The sequence below is a fragment of the Haemaphysalis longicornis genome, unplaced genomic scaffold, assembly GCF_048455015.1.
Source record: "Haemaphysalis longicornis isolate Haplotype H1 unplaced genomic scaffold, Haemaphysalis longicornis Haplotype H1 scaffold_8, whole genome shotgun sequence".
In the NCBI taxonomy this organism is placed as follows: domain Eukaryota; kingdom Metazoa; phylum Arthropoda; class Arachnida; order Ixodida; family Ixodidae; genus Haemaphysalis; species Haemaphysalis longicornis.
This window is the reverse complement of record NW_027526445.1, coordinates 154,451,901-154,465,378: the sequence shown is the minus strand read 5'-3', so window position 1 is coordinate 154,465,378 and position 13,478 is coordinate 154,451,901. Positions and strand designations below refer to the sequence as shown.

The 13,478-nt window shown below is 47.8% G+C and overlaps 2 protein-coding genes across 2 annotated transcripts in view; both read right to left on the bottom strand.

Annotated features, from left to right (window-relative positions):
• The window catches only part of LOC144149578 (uncharacterized), a 35,645-nt gene extending 28,954 nt beyond the window's left edge, over positions 1-6,691 (bottom strand). The window contains exons 1-2 of the mRNA XM_077681215.1: positions 6,451-6,691; positions 261-352 (exon numbers count right to left, since the gene is read on the bottom strand). Coding sequence (XP_077537341.1) covers positions 261-352; positions 6,451-6,607 — 249 coding nt within the window. The 5' untranslated portion in view covers positions 6,608-6,691. The remainder of the gene's footprint in view (positions 1-260; positions 353-6,450) is intronic.
• Positions 6,692-8,361: 1,670 nt separating this feature from the next.
• Positions 8,362-9,572, bottom strand: LOC144148535 (uncharacterized). Its single transcript, XM_077680059.1, has 2 exons — positions 9,267-9,572; positions 8,362-9,212 (listed from the first exon to the last, which is right to left on the bottom strand). Exons 1-2 carry the CDS (start codon positions 9,570-9,572, stop codon positions 8,457-8,459), a joined length of 1,062 nt encoding a protein of 353 aa, XP_077536185.1. The 3' UTR covers positions 8,362-8,456.
• Positions 9,573-13,478: the final 3,906 nt, after the last annotated feature.

The following is a 13,478-nucleotide window of genomic DNA, read 5'->3' as shown; positions in this document are numbered from 1 at the left end:
CAATTAGCTGCCTGAACGGGCTAGAACACCCTGTCGCTGATAACCAGGACGCATGTACAATTGCGGATGGTTGCGGGAACCATTCTTTCAAGACAAGGCATGTCATGCCACGAATTCCAAAATTTAACCCCATCTAAGGATCCATTATGACATCCGCCTATGCGCACAGGGAAAGCAAACTGTACACGTTATATCCCTTCGGTAACTCTAACGTACCCTGGAACCGCCTGCTTTGATAGACAACTGTGGAAGTCACTCACCGTTGTGGTAATGTTGGAGCGCAAAATTTTGGCATCACTCTTGTTCAACCAGCGCTGTTCAAACGCATTGCAAGATTCGTTGTTTTGAGGACCTGCAAGAAAAGTTCACATATGATGATTCTAAAAAGCTGCCACCAAAGCCGGCTCATTCAACAGACAGACAGACAGACAGACAGACAGACAGACAGACAGACAGACAGACAGACAGACAGAGATTTTCGCATTTAGGTAGCCCAAGAAAGAAGAGCCATTCTTTGTAAACAACTCGCGTTGCTGCAGCTAGCATTGTTTTATATATAAAGTGTAGTTAAAGGGACCCTGCAACACTCTTTGAGCAGTGCAAGTAAACCTGCGGGACGTTTAATTTACACTGCCAGGAATATCTGAGCCAAATATTGCACCTGCACCTAAAGCGGTGAGCGGGCAAATCGCCGTGAAAGACGCGGGAAAACCAATACCGCGCTCTCTTCAGTTTTCCTCATTATGCACCCCTGGCATGGCCTAAATGACGTCATTGAGGCCATGGCTGTCCATTGGCTGTCGCTGGTCAGCTTCGCGGCTTATTTCTCGCACTTCCTGTGACGATCCGGCATCGTCGGCGCTTTGTACCAACCTCTTTTATGTCTGAACCTGTACGCACAGTTTTGACGTTTCTTTTGTGTTTTGAGAGCGGGGTTGGTGTTTGAGTGACGAACTCAATACTCCTCTTTCAACAAGACCACTCGACAACAAACGCTTATTGCTTCAAAAACGCCCTACCGAGCGCGAGCTTCCGAGCAGACAGCCATGCCTGCTTTTTTGTGGCACCAGACGGGAAATAGACCTCTCCATGTTTCGGAGAAAAGGAGAAAACTCCCCGCCCTGTCATATATAGAATTCCTGCGGGAGGAGGTTGCTGGGATAATAGACTTTACCGCAAGATACATTCCGAGTAGTCGATGGTAAGTGCTTCAAGGTCCGTTTAAATTTGAGCAGTACACCGTCAATGATTTGCACCTTTTTTTGCTACAACTAACACTTTTACATCCAATTGAAAAACAAAGGAAAACGCTCTTTGAAAGGGTGTAATTAACTATAAAACGCCCTTTAAGAGGGTGTATTCGTGCGTTTTTGCTAGGGTTTAAGAGTGTTAGTTATAGACAGCAAAAATCGCCCTTAATAGTGCAAATCATTTAACAGCGTAGACACGGTTTTGAAGTAGCAAATCTACATACATATGGCGCTCTTATATTCTGTAGTAACACATGACTAATAGCGTACCTACAACAAGGACGAACTCTACAGTTGCGCTAGTAATTATATATGTATTATTACACTTGTTTTAATTTGCCGAACTTTCCGCCTTCAATTCCTCATGTTCGTATCTTCTGTTCCGCAGACACCTTGAAGCCTGAGTGCATTATTATTTCCGTGGTCTTTCAAAAGGGGCGGAAACAAATGAATAACCAAACAGCAGCTATAGCTTAAGAGCAAGTATTCGAGAGCGTGTACTTATGATTCCCACTCAAGAAGCAAAGTGGCCTTATATAGTTCAATCTCAAGAACTCCCCAACTTGAAAAGTGTTCTGTTTTTCAGATCCATGGTAGGCCGCACGTGCGCCGGTAACGGCCACATGGAGGCACCAACATGACAGGGGGACACAGAGCGACCGGCACACGCGCCGAGCAGAATAACGGCTTGTAAAAATGGGCAGCGTGTCTGTTTGCTTCGGTGCAAACTTCGTCGAAAGACGGGAGTCTTCTGACGAGGAAGAAGACGCCTTTTTAAGGGGCGAAGCACCTTAAGACCTCGTTTTGTCCGTGGCTTGACCCTTGGCGTCCGTGTACACAGTGTTACGCATGCGCGAGGGGAATTGGATTGGATTGGATTGGATTGAATTAGATTCGATTCAGTTCGATTAGATTGGATTTGGATTGGATTGGATTGGATTGGATTGAAATGAATTGGATTGTATTGGACTGGATTAAATTTAATTGCATCGGATTGGATTGGATTGGATTGGAACTGTATAGTCTGCACACACGCGTTGTCACTCATTTACATGCGCGAGTGGGCAATGCCACGGGGGATTTGCGGTAAGAACGATCCCCAGGGCTTCGCCCACTCCTGATGATTCACTTCGTGGAGATACGTGAATTTTGTAGCGTAAGCTACACTGGCCGAGGTTGAGCAGTTTCGCGTGGGCCTTGAAGGGCCGTTCTGCGCAAGTGCGAGGAGCTTTGGATTGATTTGGATCGGATCGGATCAGATTGGATTGGCTTGGATTGGCTTGGCTTGGTTTGGATTTGAATGGATTAGCTTGGATTGAATTAAATTGGATTGTGTTGGATTGAAATCGAGTCCATTTGGAGTACGGTTGTGTAGAGAATTGGGTCTGCGCATTCCAGAGGAGTGACGTCATAGCCGCGGCAAACGCACTGGCGCCGGCGCGTGCCTAGATGTGCGCCTGCGTTGCGCAGTAGCGAAGTCTGATGCTGCGCAGGAGCCGCTTAATAGCCGTTTCGCGTGGCTTCTGGAGAGCCGTGCTGCGCATGCGCGAGGAGCAGTGACTGGACTGGACTGGACTGGATTGCATTGGATTGGATTGGATTGGATTGGAAATCGTTTTAGCAGCAGTAAGCATGATAATGAGCTAATCCTAGACAACCAGGAAACCTAAGAATAACCAGCTGAACCTTCCTTAGCTTACGTTACGTATATCCTGGCATAGCCGAGCTAAGCCACTGCTAATTTTTTTTCCCTCTGTTATTCCACCTTTCTCGTTCTCCTCCTCCCGTTTCGCTCTCTTCATGGTGAATACAATAAAGTTTTGCTGAAAGGTTTGTTTAGGAACTAATTGGTACATGCTTGAATTCAAATTTAGCGTACGCTGCATACTTGGACGAGGAACAGGGACAGTGGAAAGAGGTTAACTATACGTTGGAGCGCTTGAACGTATACTTTTTTTCCCACTGTCCCTCCAACGTATAATTTGTTGTTTATACTGTTTCTGTTTCTCGTCCAAGTATGCGGCGCACGCTAAATTTGAATCCAAGGTTTGTCCAATTGAATTCTCTTTCCCGCCTTCGCGCGCCACATGTTTGGACGTTGCGTTCGGTTGTTTCTGGAATAGCTCAAGCCACATCCTTTTTTTTTTATTTTAGTGCTTCTTATGTCTCCTATCTCTGCGACGCCATTCCAGCGTTGTTTTTATTTTCTATGGTAAAAACAAATCCAACGTCTTTTTGTTTCTAAAAGAACGCTAGTATTCTCGTTTACGTACTTATGTTTCGCCTGAACATATGCTTGAGGCTTCCTCTGAGCTGGTATAGTGGGCCTCCTAGATTATCAGTCCCGGGCCGTCCGCGGACTGCCCGAGACGCGATCGGGTGCTCGATTTTCCCATGTGTTCCTATGGGACTTCCGGTCCGAGGGCAGTCCTCGGACTGCCTGCGGACCGTCCAGGTCTGGTAAAACGAGGAGGCCCAATGTAGACATGTATGAGCCATGGCAGCCGGTTTGTAATTTCAAATGGTATTGTTTATGTACACTTTAATTCAATCCCTTTTTCAGCTGTTTTTGACCCGGCAAATGATTCTTGTGACAGGCAGGCAGACAGCCATATAAAAAGTTTCGTATTTACGTAACTGCAGGTCAAAAAATTTTGAAGCTGTTATTTTAGGGCGCAGCGCTTTGGCGGCCCTTTCTGGGCTCAGCAGCGTCACCGTCCTAACTGAGTGCATGATGACAAGACGACGGGTGGAAGAAATGTTGTGCCCGAGGACGCGAGTTCGATTCCCGCCAGCGGTAGCCGCTTTCCTGATGGAAGAAACATCCCCCTCGCGAGGGGCACGATCAAATGCAGAGCATTTCCGGGGGCGCACGACGCTAAGTAGTTTGCGTTACGTTAATGTTGTTGCACTTGTGGCAACTGCTGACGAGAGAGCGCGGCGATGAGTGCGTTCCAGCCTCGCCGACAGCCGCCTTTATCACGCCACGATCGCGCCACGCGCGCGCGATGCTGACGTCACGATCACGCCACATATGTTGTTGATCCCGCGACGCGCGCGCCCCCACCTGTTGGGCGCGAACCGACCGCGGAGAGAGCGCGCGATGCGAGCTTAGAGTAGGCGAGGAGGAGCGGGGCTGACGAGAGAGCGCAGCGATGAGAGCGTTCCAGCCTCGCCGACACCCGCCTTTATCACGCCATGATCGCGCCGAGAGGGCGCACCTGCGAGCGATGCGGACTACTACGGACGCCTAGAACGGGTGACATCGTGAGTTAAAGAAATGCGCTGCATTTAAAACATGGAGTAGCGTAACTGAGGACACATTCGTGAACTCTGCTTGGAAGCTTCCACCCGAAATCATCTGCGTCCAAAGCATGCAGTGCATTTGGCTCAGAAATTTCCAGGTGTTGTTCTGCTATATATTTGCGTGTGTGCCGCACAACCACATTTACATTAACCTATGGCTTTGTTTGTAGGTATCATTTGCTACTGCCAACCGACTGGTCCTACTGACACTACACTTCAGAACAAGCAGTTCATGTGTGGGCGAATATACGAATACATCAAGAAAACTGTTAACGAAAGAAAATGGTTGCGGCCTAGCACAGCTATGCCAGGATATGCGAAGAGGAGCTTGGCGTAGCCTGTTTAAGTCTTTGTTTCAGTTGGTTAACCGCTTAGGGCGTTTTCAGAGCCGAACGGCTCGCTCTTCCTCAATCTCCGATGCCATTTTCACGCGCCCCGCATTCCACCAGTGAGGCCGCTCGCCGGGTGATATTCGATGGATGGTCAGACGCCGCTTTCCGCTTTCGGCTCAAAGCCTCCCGATTCCCACGCAATTCTCAGAGAAGAGAGAAGAGAAGACGGCCTGTAACCGCTCTCATCCATGGCAGAGTTGCCATGCAAGCGGCGAGTCGCGTGGCCAAGCGGCGACCCAGCTCCAGAGAGCGCATGCTCCAAGCCGGCAGTGCCGGATAGCGAACGCGCTGTCCTAGCAAGTCACGTGATGCGTTGGCAAAGGTACGGCGCAGCTCCGGTCAAACGAAGGTCAAATCCTCCGCGATGGGGAAACGGCTCGACAAAATTAGTAACGCGTTGCTTTAAAACAAACTGCTGTTCATTATTCTGTCTTTTGTATGTAGTTGGGCTTTGGCCAGATAGAAAAAAATGGCCGCGTATCTGCTCTTCTCGTTGCAAATGTCGACGGAACACTATAGTCGACTGGAGGCGCTGTCCAGTAAATGTCTCCCTTCTCTTTCCGGCTCACCTCTCATGCTGTTCCTCTCCCGTCTTGTTCTCCCCAACACGCTGAAGGTTTGCTCAAGTCAATTTAAAGTTACCGCGTTCCCCTGCTCGAAGTCGGGTGCCTCGATGCCTGCGCTGCCCTATGGCGGAGACGCGCGTGAATCGAGGCACCCTACCACAGCGTTTGTAGAACCACGTTGCCATTCTCCACGAGAGTTGCAAGCGGAACGTAGAAACTATCTAGTGGAACCTTTCGTTGCTGTTGCCGTATGATTTCTTAAATGCTGCCAGGAGCGCGGGCAACAGCAGGCGAGGGTTTTCGGTTGTCGATGTAGTATTTCATTTGCTATATAAAAACCAAGCATCAATGAACTTTTCTTTAAAGGAACACTGCAAATACCAGGTATGTATTGATTTTCGTATTTCATTTGCTATCGTAGAAGCCAAGCATTAACGAATTTTTCAATAAAAGAACCCTACAAACATCACTTACGTATTGATTTTCTGCCTCACATTTGCGTAGTGTTTTGTTCTTGTTCAACAATGTTGACAAGTACAAAGATCGCCACCGGACTTAGACGTTTAAATTTGGCTGTGGGTATATAAGACTATTGCGCAGTTCCTGTTTCACTTTGGCCGAATGGCTGGAACGAGTCCCCGGCAGACAGACAGACAGACGACAGACAGACAGACAGACAGACAGACACACACAGACACACGGACGTACAGACCAAAAATTCTGCATTTTAATAGCCCAAGAAAGGCTATCATCTCTAAAACTTTTTCTGCAACTCACCCCGTTTTGCACCCACACTTTTTATATATGTGCGGCTAGGACCGGAGGCCGTCAATAGGGCACTTTCAAACTTCGCAGAGTAGCAACACTAATTCTACTTAACCGATTATAGCTTTCGCTAAACGATAGGCGAGAGTTACCATGACGACTATGATTTACCTTTAGTGCGTAGGCACTCTCTTGTCTCTGTTGTCTGCACCTTGTCCGTTGGCCCATCGATCTTCACCGGCTCGTCTATATGTCCGCATGTTTCGTCCCACAGCGTGATGCTCATCACGAGCAGAGCGACGGCTGAAACAAGCCCAACCGACTTCATGGCCAGCGGAGGTGTGTGCTACGCAGAACCGGTAGGCCAGGGAATGCCGGGTTGATCTACTGCTCTTGCGCTTGGAGCAATACGTGTACCCGCGAGCGGCGTCAGAGCGATACGCAACACGGGATGGCACGCTGCAAGGCCCCATTCTCTGCTTGCCGTGGCGTGATAATAAATTCCAGGTGCCATTGTTCAGAGGTAATAAATTCCAGGCGCATTAGATTTAGCCAAAAACGAATAAAAAATAAGATAGCCTTCATCGGTCATTAAGCGTGGTTGAAACAATGGGGATCGTGCGTTCTATGCACTTGCAGTAACCCGAGTGAAGATCATATGAGCGCATGCAAAAATACGAAAAACGTGACTCCATTTGGCTCCTAGCTCTAGTTGCGTCTTTATTCGCTTTCTGAAACAGGACGGGAAGTTTTGGAAGGAGTCAGAATGTCCTTGCTGCGTGGTTCGTGAGACGTGCGCAGCTTGGACTACCGTCTCGTTACCCTCCAGCCGGTCGTGTCCTTGGGGGGTCGCCAGGTGTTCTAGGGTTCAGGCTGGGGTTCGAGAATGCAGCAAGACGAGTGATATAACCCCTTCAAGTTGGCTCTGCAAATTTCACTCTCTTGCGTGAAATGACTGGATGACATATACAGTAGTCATCAATATACTGGATGACATATTTCAAATTTTCCTATTTTCCACTAACCATAGAAACATGGAATAAATTACCTAGGGAAGTTGTTGAAGCGCGTTCCGTGGACATGTTTGTTGCTAAAGTTGAAATATTGTATAACTCTGAATATCAGTGAAAGTGTGTTAGCCTGTGAAATATAAACATGCATCGCCATTATTAGCCCTTGTATGCTAACACCTTTGAAGAGATTTGTTAAAGTGTATTTTTGCACTGTACCACTCCTGTATGAGCATTTAATTAGGCTTACAGTATGAATAAATAAAAAATAAATAAGTAGTGGTATTTTTGCCCACAAACTTGACCCGTACTTCTTATCGGCGGTCTCAACTAGGTAGCCCAAATCTTGCTATCAGCTCATTAAAGCGTACGGAAGCACTGCCGTCGCAAGCAATTTTGAAATATTGAGGAAAATCTTCTACGCAGCCATAATTTTTTGTAAGTTGTTGGAACATAAAGCAACATCACCTACGGTTGCGCCATACCAATGAAAGCAACGTCTCCTTTCTCATAAATCATGTTTTATTGGTTCCTCGGCATGCATAACAATTCAAGCGTTTTACAAAAAAAACGCATTCGCTGCTTCCGCTGTTTTGGCTCAATGCAAGTCAACTTGACTTTATTCGTTCTTCGAGGATGGAGCTGGAAAAAAAGTATTTTGATTCCACTGGAGCACAGGATGGCGCTTTTTCGCTGTGTCTTTTATGTCTTCGTCCACTTTCGCGCTTTGATGTGTCCCGTAACATCGTTGTCACTCTGTTATATTACAGCAGCCTTGGCGTATGGTTTGCTGTGAAACACGGCCACTGTTTCTGGAGACGCTGAGCAAAGCAAAGGATCAACAAGGTTACTGAAAAAACTACTGAGTGGGAAAACAGCTGAATGGGAGCAAGAATTTCGGTGATGCCACTATTTAGAGGTCAAATTGTCGCTGACTCCAAAACGCCAACTCGGCTTATCTTCTGTCGTTCGTAATCGTTTTCGACGCAAACTTCCTAATTACCGCGTTTTTTTTTTAGAACAAACACTCAAAAAATGTTGGAGATTTTACTTGCCGTGAGCCATTTTTTTTATCAGTGAGCTACACGAGCTTACAGCCAACTTTTATTGGCCATACGTGCGTTATAACGTTTCTCGCGGAGCAAGTCCAGGCTCTTCGCTTTCCCGTTAGGCGCGATACTTTCCCATCTGGGACCAGGCATACTTGAGTACTTCCTCGGGCGTAGATTCCAAGCTGGGTGGCAACCACGGTGCCCCCGGTGAGGCGCCATTCAGGAAACCTCCGGACAGAACGGGTGCGCCAACGTCAGGCTTGTTGTGGTGTAGAACACTGTTCAGGGGTACCGGTGGGTTGATGGGAATGATAACGGGCGCGTTTAGCTGCAGCTGCCTCTCCGGAGGCAGGTAGACCAAGACTGCCGGTGGAGCTTGCCTCCTCAGCCCTTGAAGATGTTGGGACAGCTCGTTGACGGCTTCTGGGGGGCCGACGATTGGCAGAACTGCGTACCTCATGGCGCCGTTAGATCTTGTTGGTCCGGCTCTCTGGTACTGAACCGGTGGCGGCCCTCCGTTGGCTCTTAGCTGAGGGGCTCCTCGTGCCCTTAGCGCCAGTTGGTTCCGTCTTATTCCGTTCTGTCGGTTCGGCGGCATGTATACGAAGAAAGCTGGCTGGTCATCGGGCACTGCATCCTGAACCTTCGACTTGAAGTACGACTTGAGGCGTCGCGGTTTTTTGACCAGGGCAACGACATAACCGTGCGAAAGTGGTGTTCTCAGCGTTGTTTTAACCACTCGGTCATCTTCATGATGGCGTCCATTCGGTGTTTCTAATACTGGTGGATCTGTTTGCGGTGCTGCTATTGGATCGTCGTCCTGTTGTCCTGAACCGTCGATATCGTCATCAGGTAGTGGTCCTGGATCCGGCTGTGGCTGCGGCTGTGGCTCCGAATGGGGAGACTCCGGTCGCACTTCGGGAACTGCGTGGTCTGGTGGCCAGGTAATGGATGCCGTGACGGTTCGGGAGTGCGGAGGACTGGCGCTTAACAGTCTGGGGTTGTCCACCGCCCCGTTCGCTGGCGGAGTGTTGTCTTGGTTTCTTGCGTTGTAACTTCGGCCGTTGTCTACAGGCTGCTGTAGATTCTGGGGGTTGGCTGCCACGGGGACGAGCGGCGCCCAACCGAACGCCGAGAACGGGGCGTCCAGCCTCTGACTGAACTGGCCGGCTCTGGCCACAATGGCCAGAAGAGACAGCAGGGAGGCGAGGGAAAGGCAGGAACCTGTCATGGTCACTCGCACCGCTGGGCTACCTGCGAAGGGACACTGCTCGTATTATCAGGCGCCGCTCTTAGGAGTCCAAAATGGTCTACTTTCCCTTTCCCCGAGTTTTGTTTTCTTTTAGCTCACTTTGGAGGTGAAGCAAGAAAACTAGCGGCAGACACCTTCATCAAAAGATATTGGCATTTACCCCTAACGAAAGCCGACTTTAACGAAACATACCAACGCTTAGCTGAGTATGCGGCAAAAAAAAGACAAGACCACACAATAAATTACAAACTCCGCCAGAGGACACAAAAACCGAGGATACAAGTCGCTACACCTTAGATGAAAGTAAAAAGATCAAGGCCCAACATATATGCGCGCTACTTTGAGCAATGAGCAGAGAACAACCTAAAAATGACTGTACAAATTAAGAATGGCATGACCAGGATGTGCATGTCTAAATGCAGTGAAATTTCCGGAAAGATATGCTGTCTTCGAAACCAAGAGTTTTATTTCGAATAAATTCCAACGAAAAAAGCGTTTACCATATCAACTGTCGACAATACGTACAAAACATTCAACTTCAAACTGAAGTCTTACCTGTTGCAGCTACACCTCGGCCATGAGGTCTTCCTTAGTGATGAGATACTCATTAGTTGGTAGCACCTTGGATTCTTAAATGTTCACTGAAACGTCTACAAACCAGCGCTGTGGTTTATCGCCTCAACTCGGAAAACGGCCACAATGGCTTAGAAATGAACGTGCGCATGGTCTTGTGCTCAGTTGAACAATGCCTTGGACACTGACCTATCTGACAATGACATACTAAAGTGGATGACCGTCGACATGCCTCGAAAATTTAACACATGCAATATGCTATCATAACCGCATGCCTCTGATTGCAGCACCATAGCAGTCGGCATGTTGAAGTCGAACGGCCGCTAGTTACCTACACCACCCCAAAGTTAGACTTGTTTAATGGTGTGTCGTAAATTTGATAAAACATTCTTTTCGAAGCGCATTCAAGGGTACACGCGGTCTTATGTTTCATCAGCAGCAGCCTATCTACGCCCACTGTAGGGCAAAGGTTTCTCCCATTAATCTCCAATTATCCCGGTCATGTGCCAACTGCAACCAATTTATCCACGCAAACTTCTTGATATCATCTGCCCACGTAACTTTCTGCCGCCCCCTGCCACACTTGCCTTCTCTAGGGATCCACTCTGTTGCCCTTAATGACCAACGGTTATCTTGCCTTTGCATTACATGCCCTGCCCACATCCATTTCTTCTTCTTAATTTCTACTAATATTTCCTTAACACGCGTTGTTTCCCTGACCCACCCCGCTCTCTTCTTGTTCTTTAAAGTTACACCTATCATCTTCCGTTCCATTGCTCGCTGAGTCGTCCTCAATTTAAGTTGAACCCTTTTGGTCAGCCTCCAGGCTTGTACCCTGCAGGTGAGTACCGGTGAGCGTAAACATAGTTGGGATATAAAGCAGGGATGATGATAATGTTGACAACGCGGTTCTTCCCAACAAACACCTACTAGACACGAAGGCTGCAGAGATATCAGCATCCGCACTGTGACACTTCCCCCCTTCCTTAAAACTTTAACATCCCTTTCTAGAGAAAGTTTAGAGAAGCGCGAAAGCTAAACCTTCGCTGAAAGTACGTGTAGTCGATCACCAAACCTTTAATGTCCCAAATATCAAACTAAGAACGGATCCATGCGGCGATTTTTGGGATCTCATCTACGAACGATCCAAATGCGTACCGATACGTGGTTTATTAGATAAACGTATACTAGTATTTTACTTCTTCTTCTTCATGGTCGATGCGTGTATTGTCTTTTCTGGAAACGTTCATCTTTCGCGATGTTTAAGTAAGTGTTTTGACACAAGGTAGGCCCGGTTTCACGCAGGCGCCCCGTGCCCGGAAATTTTACCGGAGCTTTTCGGTCGACCAACCGGTCTATGGAGAAATGCATTGGTTTTCTGATAGGACGTCATCGGTTCCGCTGAGAAAGGTTTCGCTTTAAAACTTAGGTGCTGACCTCAGCAGGCTGTTTTGTCTCCGAGTGACCATTCCGCAAGGAGACTCTATATCCTCCTGTGAAGACATGTTGTTTCTAATGGGAATCGCCCCCGCAGTTCAAAACAGTGAAAGAGATTTTTTTCCCGTCATCTGAGGACAAGTGTGAGGAATAAGCTATTGACAAACAAACGAGGATTTTTTCCATACGCGCGGAAAATCCGTTGTTTTTTTCTTGAGCGACAGGGAGCTACAGCACTGAGTGACAAGGTGAACACCGAAAGAAAGCTTGCTCAGAGCCTGACTCAGTGTAGGTCCTGCCGCACCGTGGCAGTACACTTGCCGCGTGCAGAACGAAGGATTTTAAAAGCAGAAAGAAGTGATCCCCCAAATCAAATTCGATTTGCTCTGCGACTAAACCTATGATAAGAACTGGATGGAAACGGTTAACGGAAAGGCCTTCAGTGTCCTAAAAGCCCCGTTTGATGAGGGAAGCCTAAATACTCGCTCCTCGTGGAATGTCCATCCATTAAGCCACATCCGCGAGTACTCCCCAGACAAACTTGCGCATCCCGCTTGGCCCGGCCCGGCTGACTCAATCGGCTACTTTGCCAGATCATGTTGCTCTAGTGGCTCATATCCCGCGCGGTCTAAAACTGGGCCACAACCGTGAAAGCGTCTTAGACTAAGGATGCCCAATCCCCAAGGATAATAAAGTTTTTTAATCAATCAATCAATCAATCCATGGCAAAGAGAGCGTGAACAAAACCTGTATACGTGTTGCATCGCTGTCAAGTAAGCCTGCACCCTTTCGAGCAACATGTTCGACTGCCTATTCGTCGGCACCGTTGCTTGTTCCTCTGTCCCAGCTAAACCATCTTGTCGCATTTAATCGACCAAGTCCTCCACGCGACGTTGTAACATTCACTTGCATCGGGGCATGGTTGCTGCACAGAAGGCTCTGTATTCCAATAGGGGACAGTGAACCGCCTATGCAATGCAGACGTACCTTTAGGTCGGCTGCCCAGGTCTCTCGATGTGAGTCACGGACGTGGACCCCATGCGGCGACGTTATATACGAAAGGTCCCATGCTTGCCTGTTGTGTGTTTGTTTCACTGCTCTATGCAGTGTCGCCAAGTGCCTCTTCCTTTCTACCAACGGCGCTCGACGGCGCGTGAATCGAGGGGGCCGCGATCGCCTGTGGTTGGACCACCCCTCGCACTGACACTGCATTCTCTCTTTCTTTCTTTGCTTTTTTCTTTCTTTCTTTCTTTCTTTCTTTATTTATTTCTTTCTTTCTTTCTTTCTTTCTTTCTTTCTTTCTTTTTCTTTCTCTCCTTCATTGGTTCGTTTGTTTGTTGATTCGTTCTTCTTCCCTTACTTTTTTTCGTTAATTCGCTTGTTCGTTCGTTCCTTCCTTCTTTCTTTCTTTCTCTCTTTTTTTTTGGGGGGGGGGGTGGGGGGTGGGGGGCGCATTCCGCGGGGACAAAAGTACTGTGCAAGTGAACTGGAGAAAAGTGAAAGTAGGGGAGGAAAACAGGTCGAAAAGAATGGGCTTATGGATCTTCTTGTACGTGCACTCTACTTGATACTTTCGCCGCCAACGAAGGAAAATCGAGAAGAAGAAGAATAAAGTTCGCTGGGAAAAAAATCAGAGGTAGCGAGCAAATAGTGATTGAATAAAGAAGTTGTACGTGACGTTCATTGGAGAAAGAGCAGCGATATGAAGGTATAGCGAAAGAGAAAGCATCCAAGACGGACAGAGATAATTCAAGAAAGATGGCTACAGGAACAAAGGACGAGGAAATCATCGAACACATAAACTCATTCCAAAGATTACTGTTTCTTCACAAGGTAACACAAAGAGCGAAGTTGAGAAACCCCACTCCGACTTTA

What these genes read in the sequence shown, in the direction of transcription:
- LOC144148535 (XM_077680059.1), bottom strand. Translation starts at nt 9,572, where the DNA reads ATGACAGGTTCCTGCCTTTCCCTCGCCTCCCTGCTGTCTCTTCTGGCC. An exon ending in CCTGGCCACCAGACCACGCA is followed by an intron (nt 9,213 to 9,266) that starts GTTCCCGAAGTG and finishes CCGCAGCCACAG; the next exon opens with CCGGATCCAGGACCACTACC.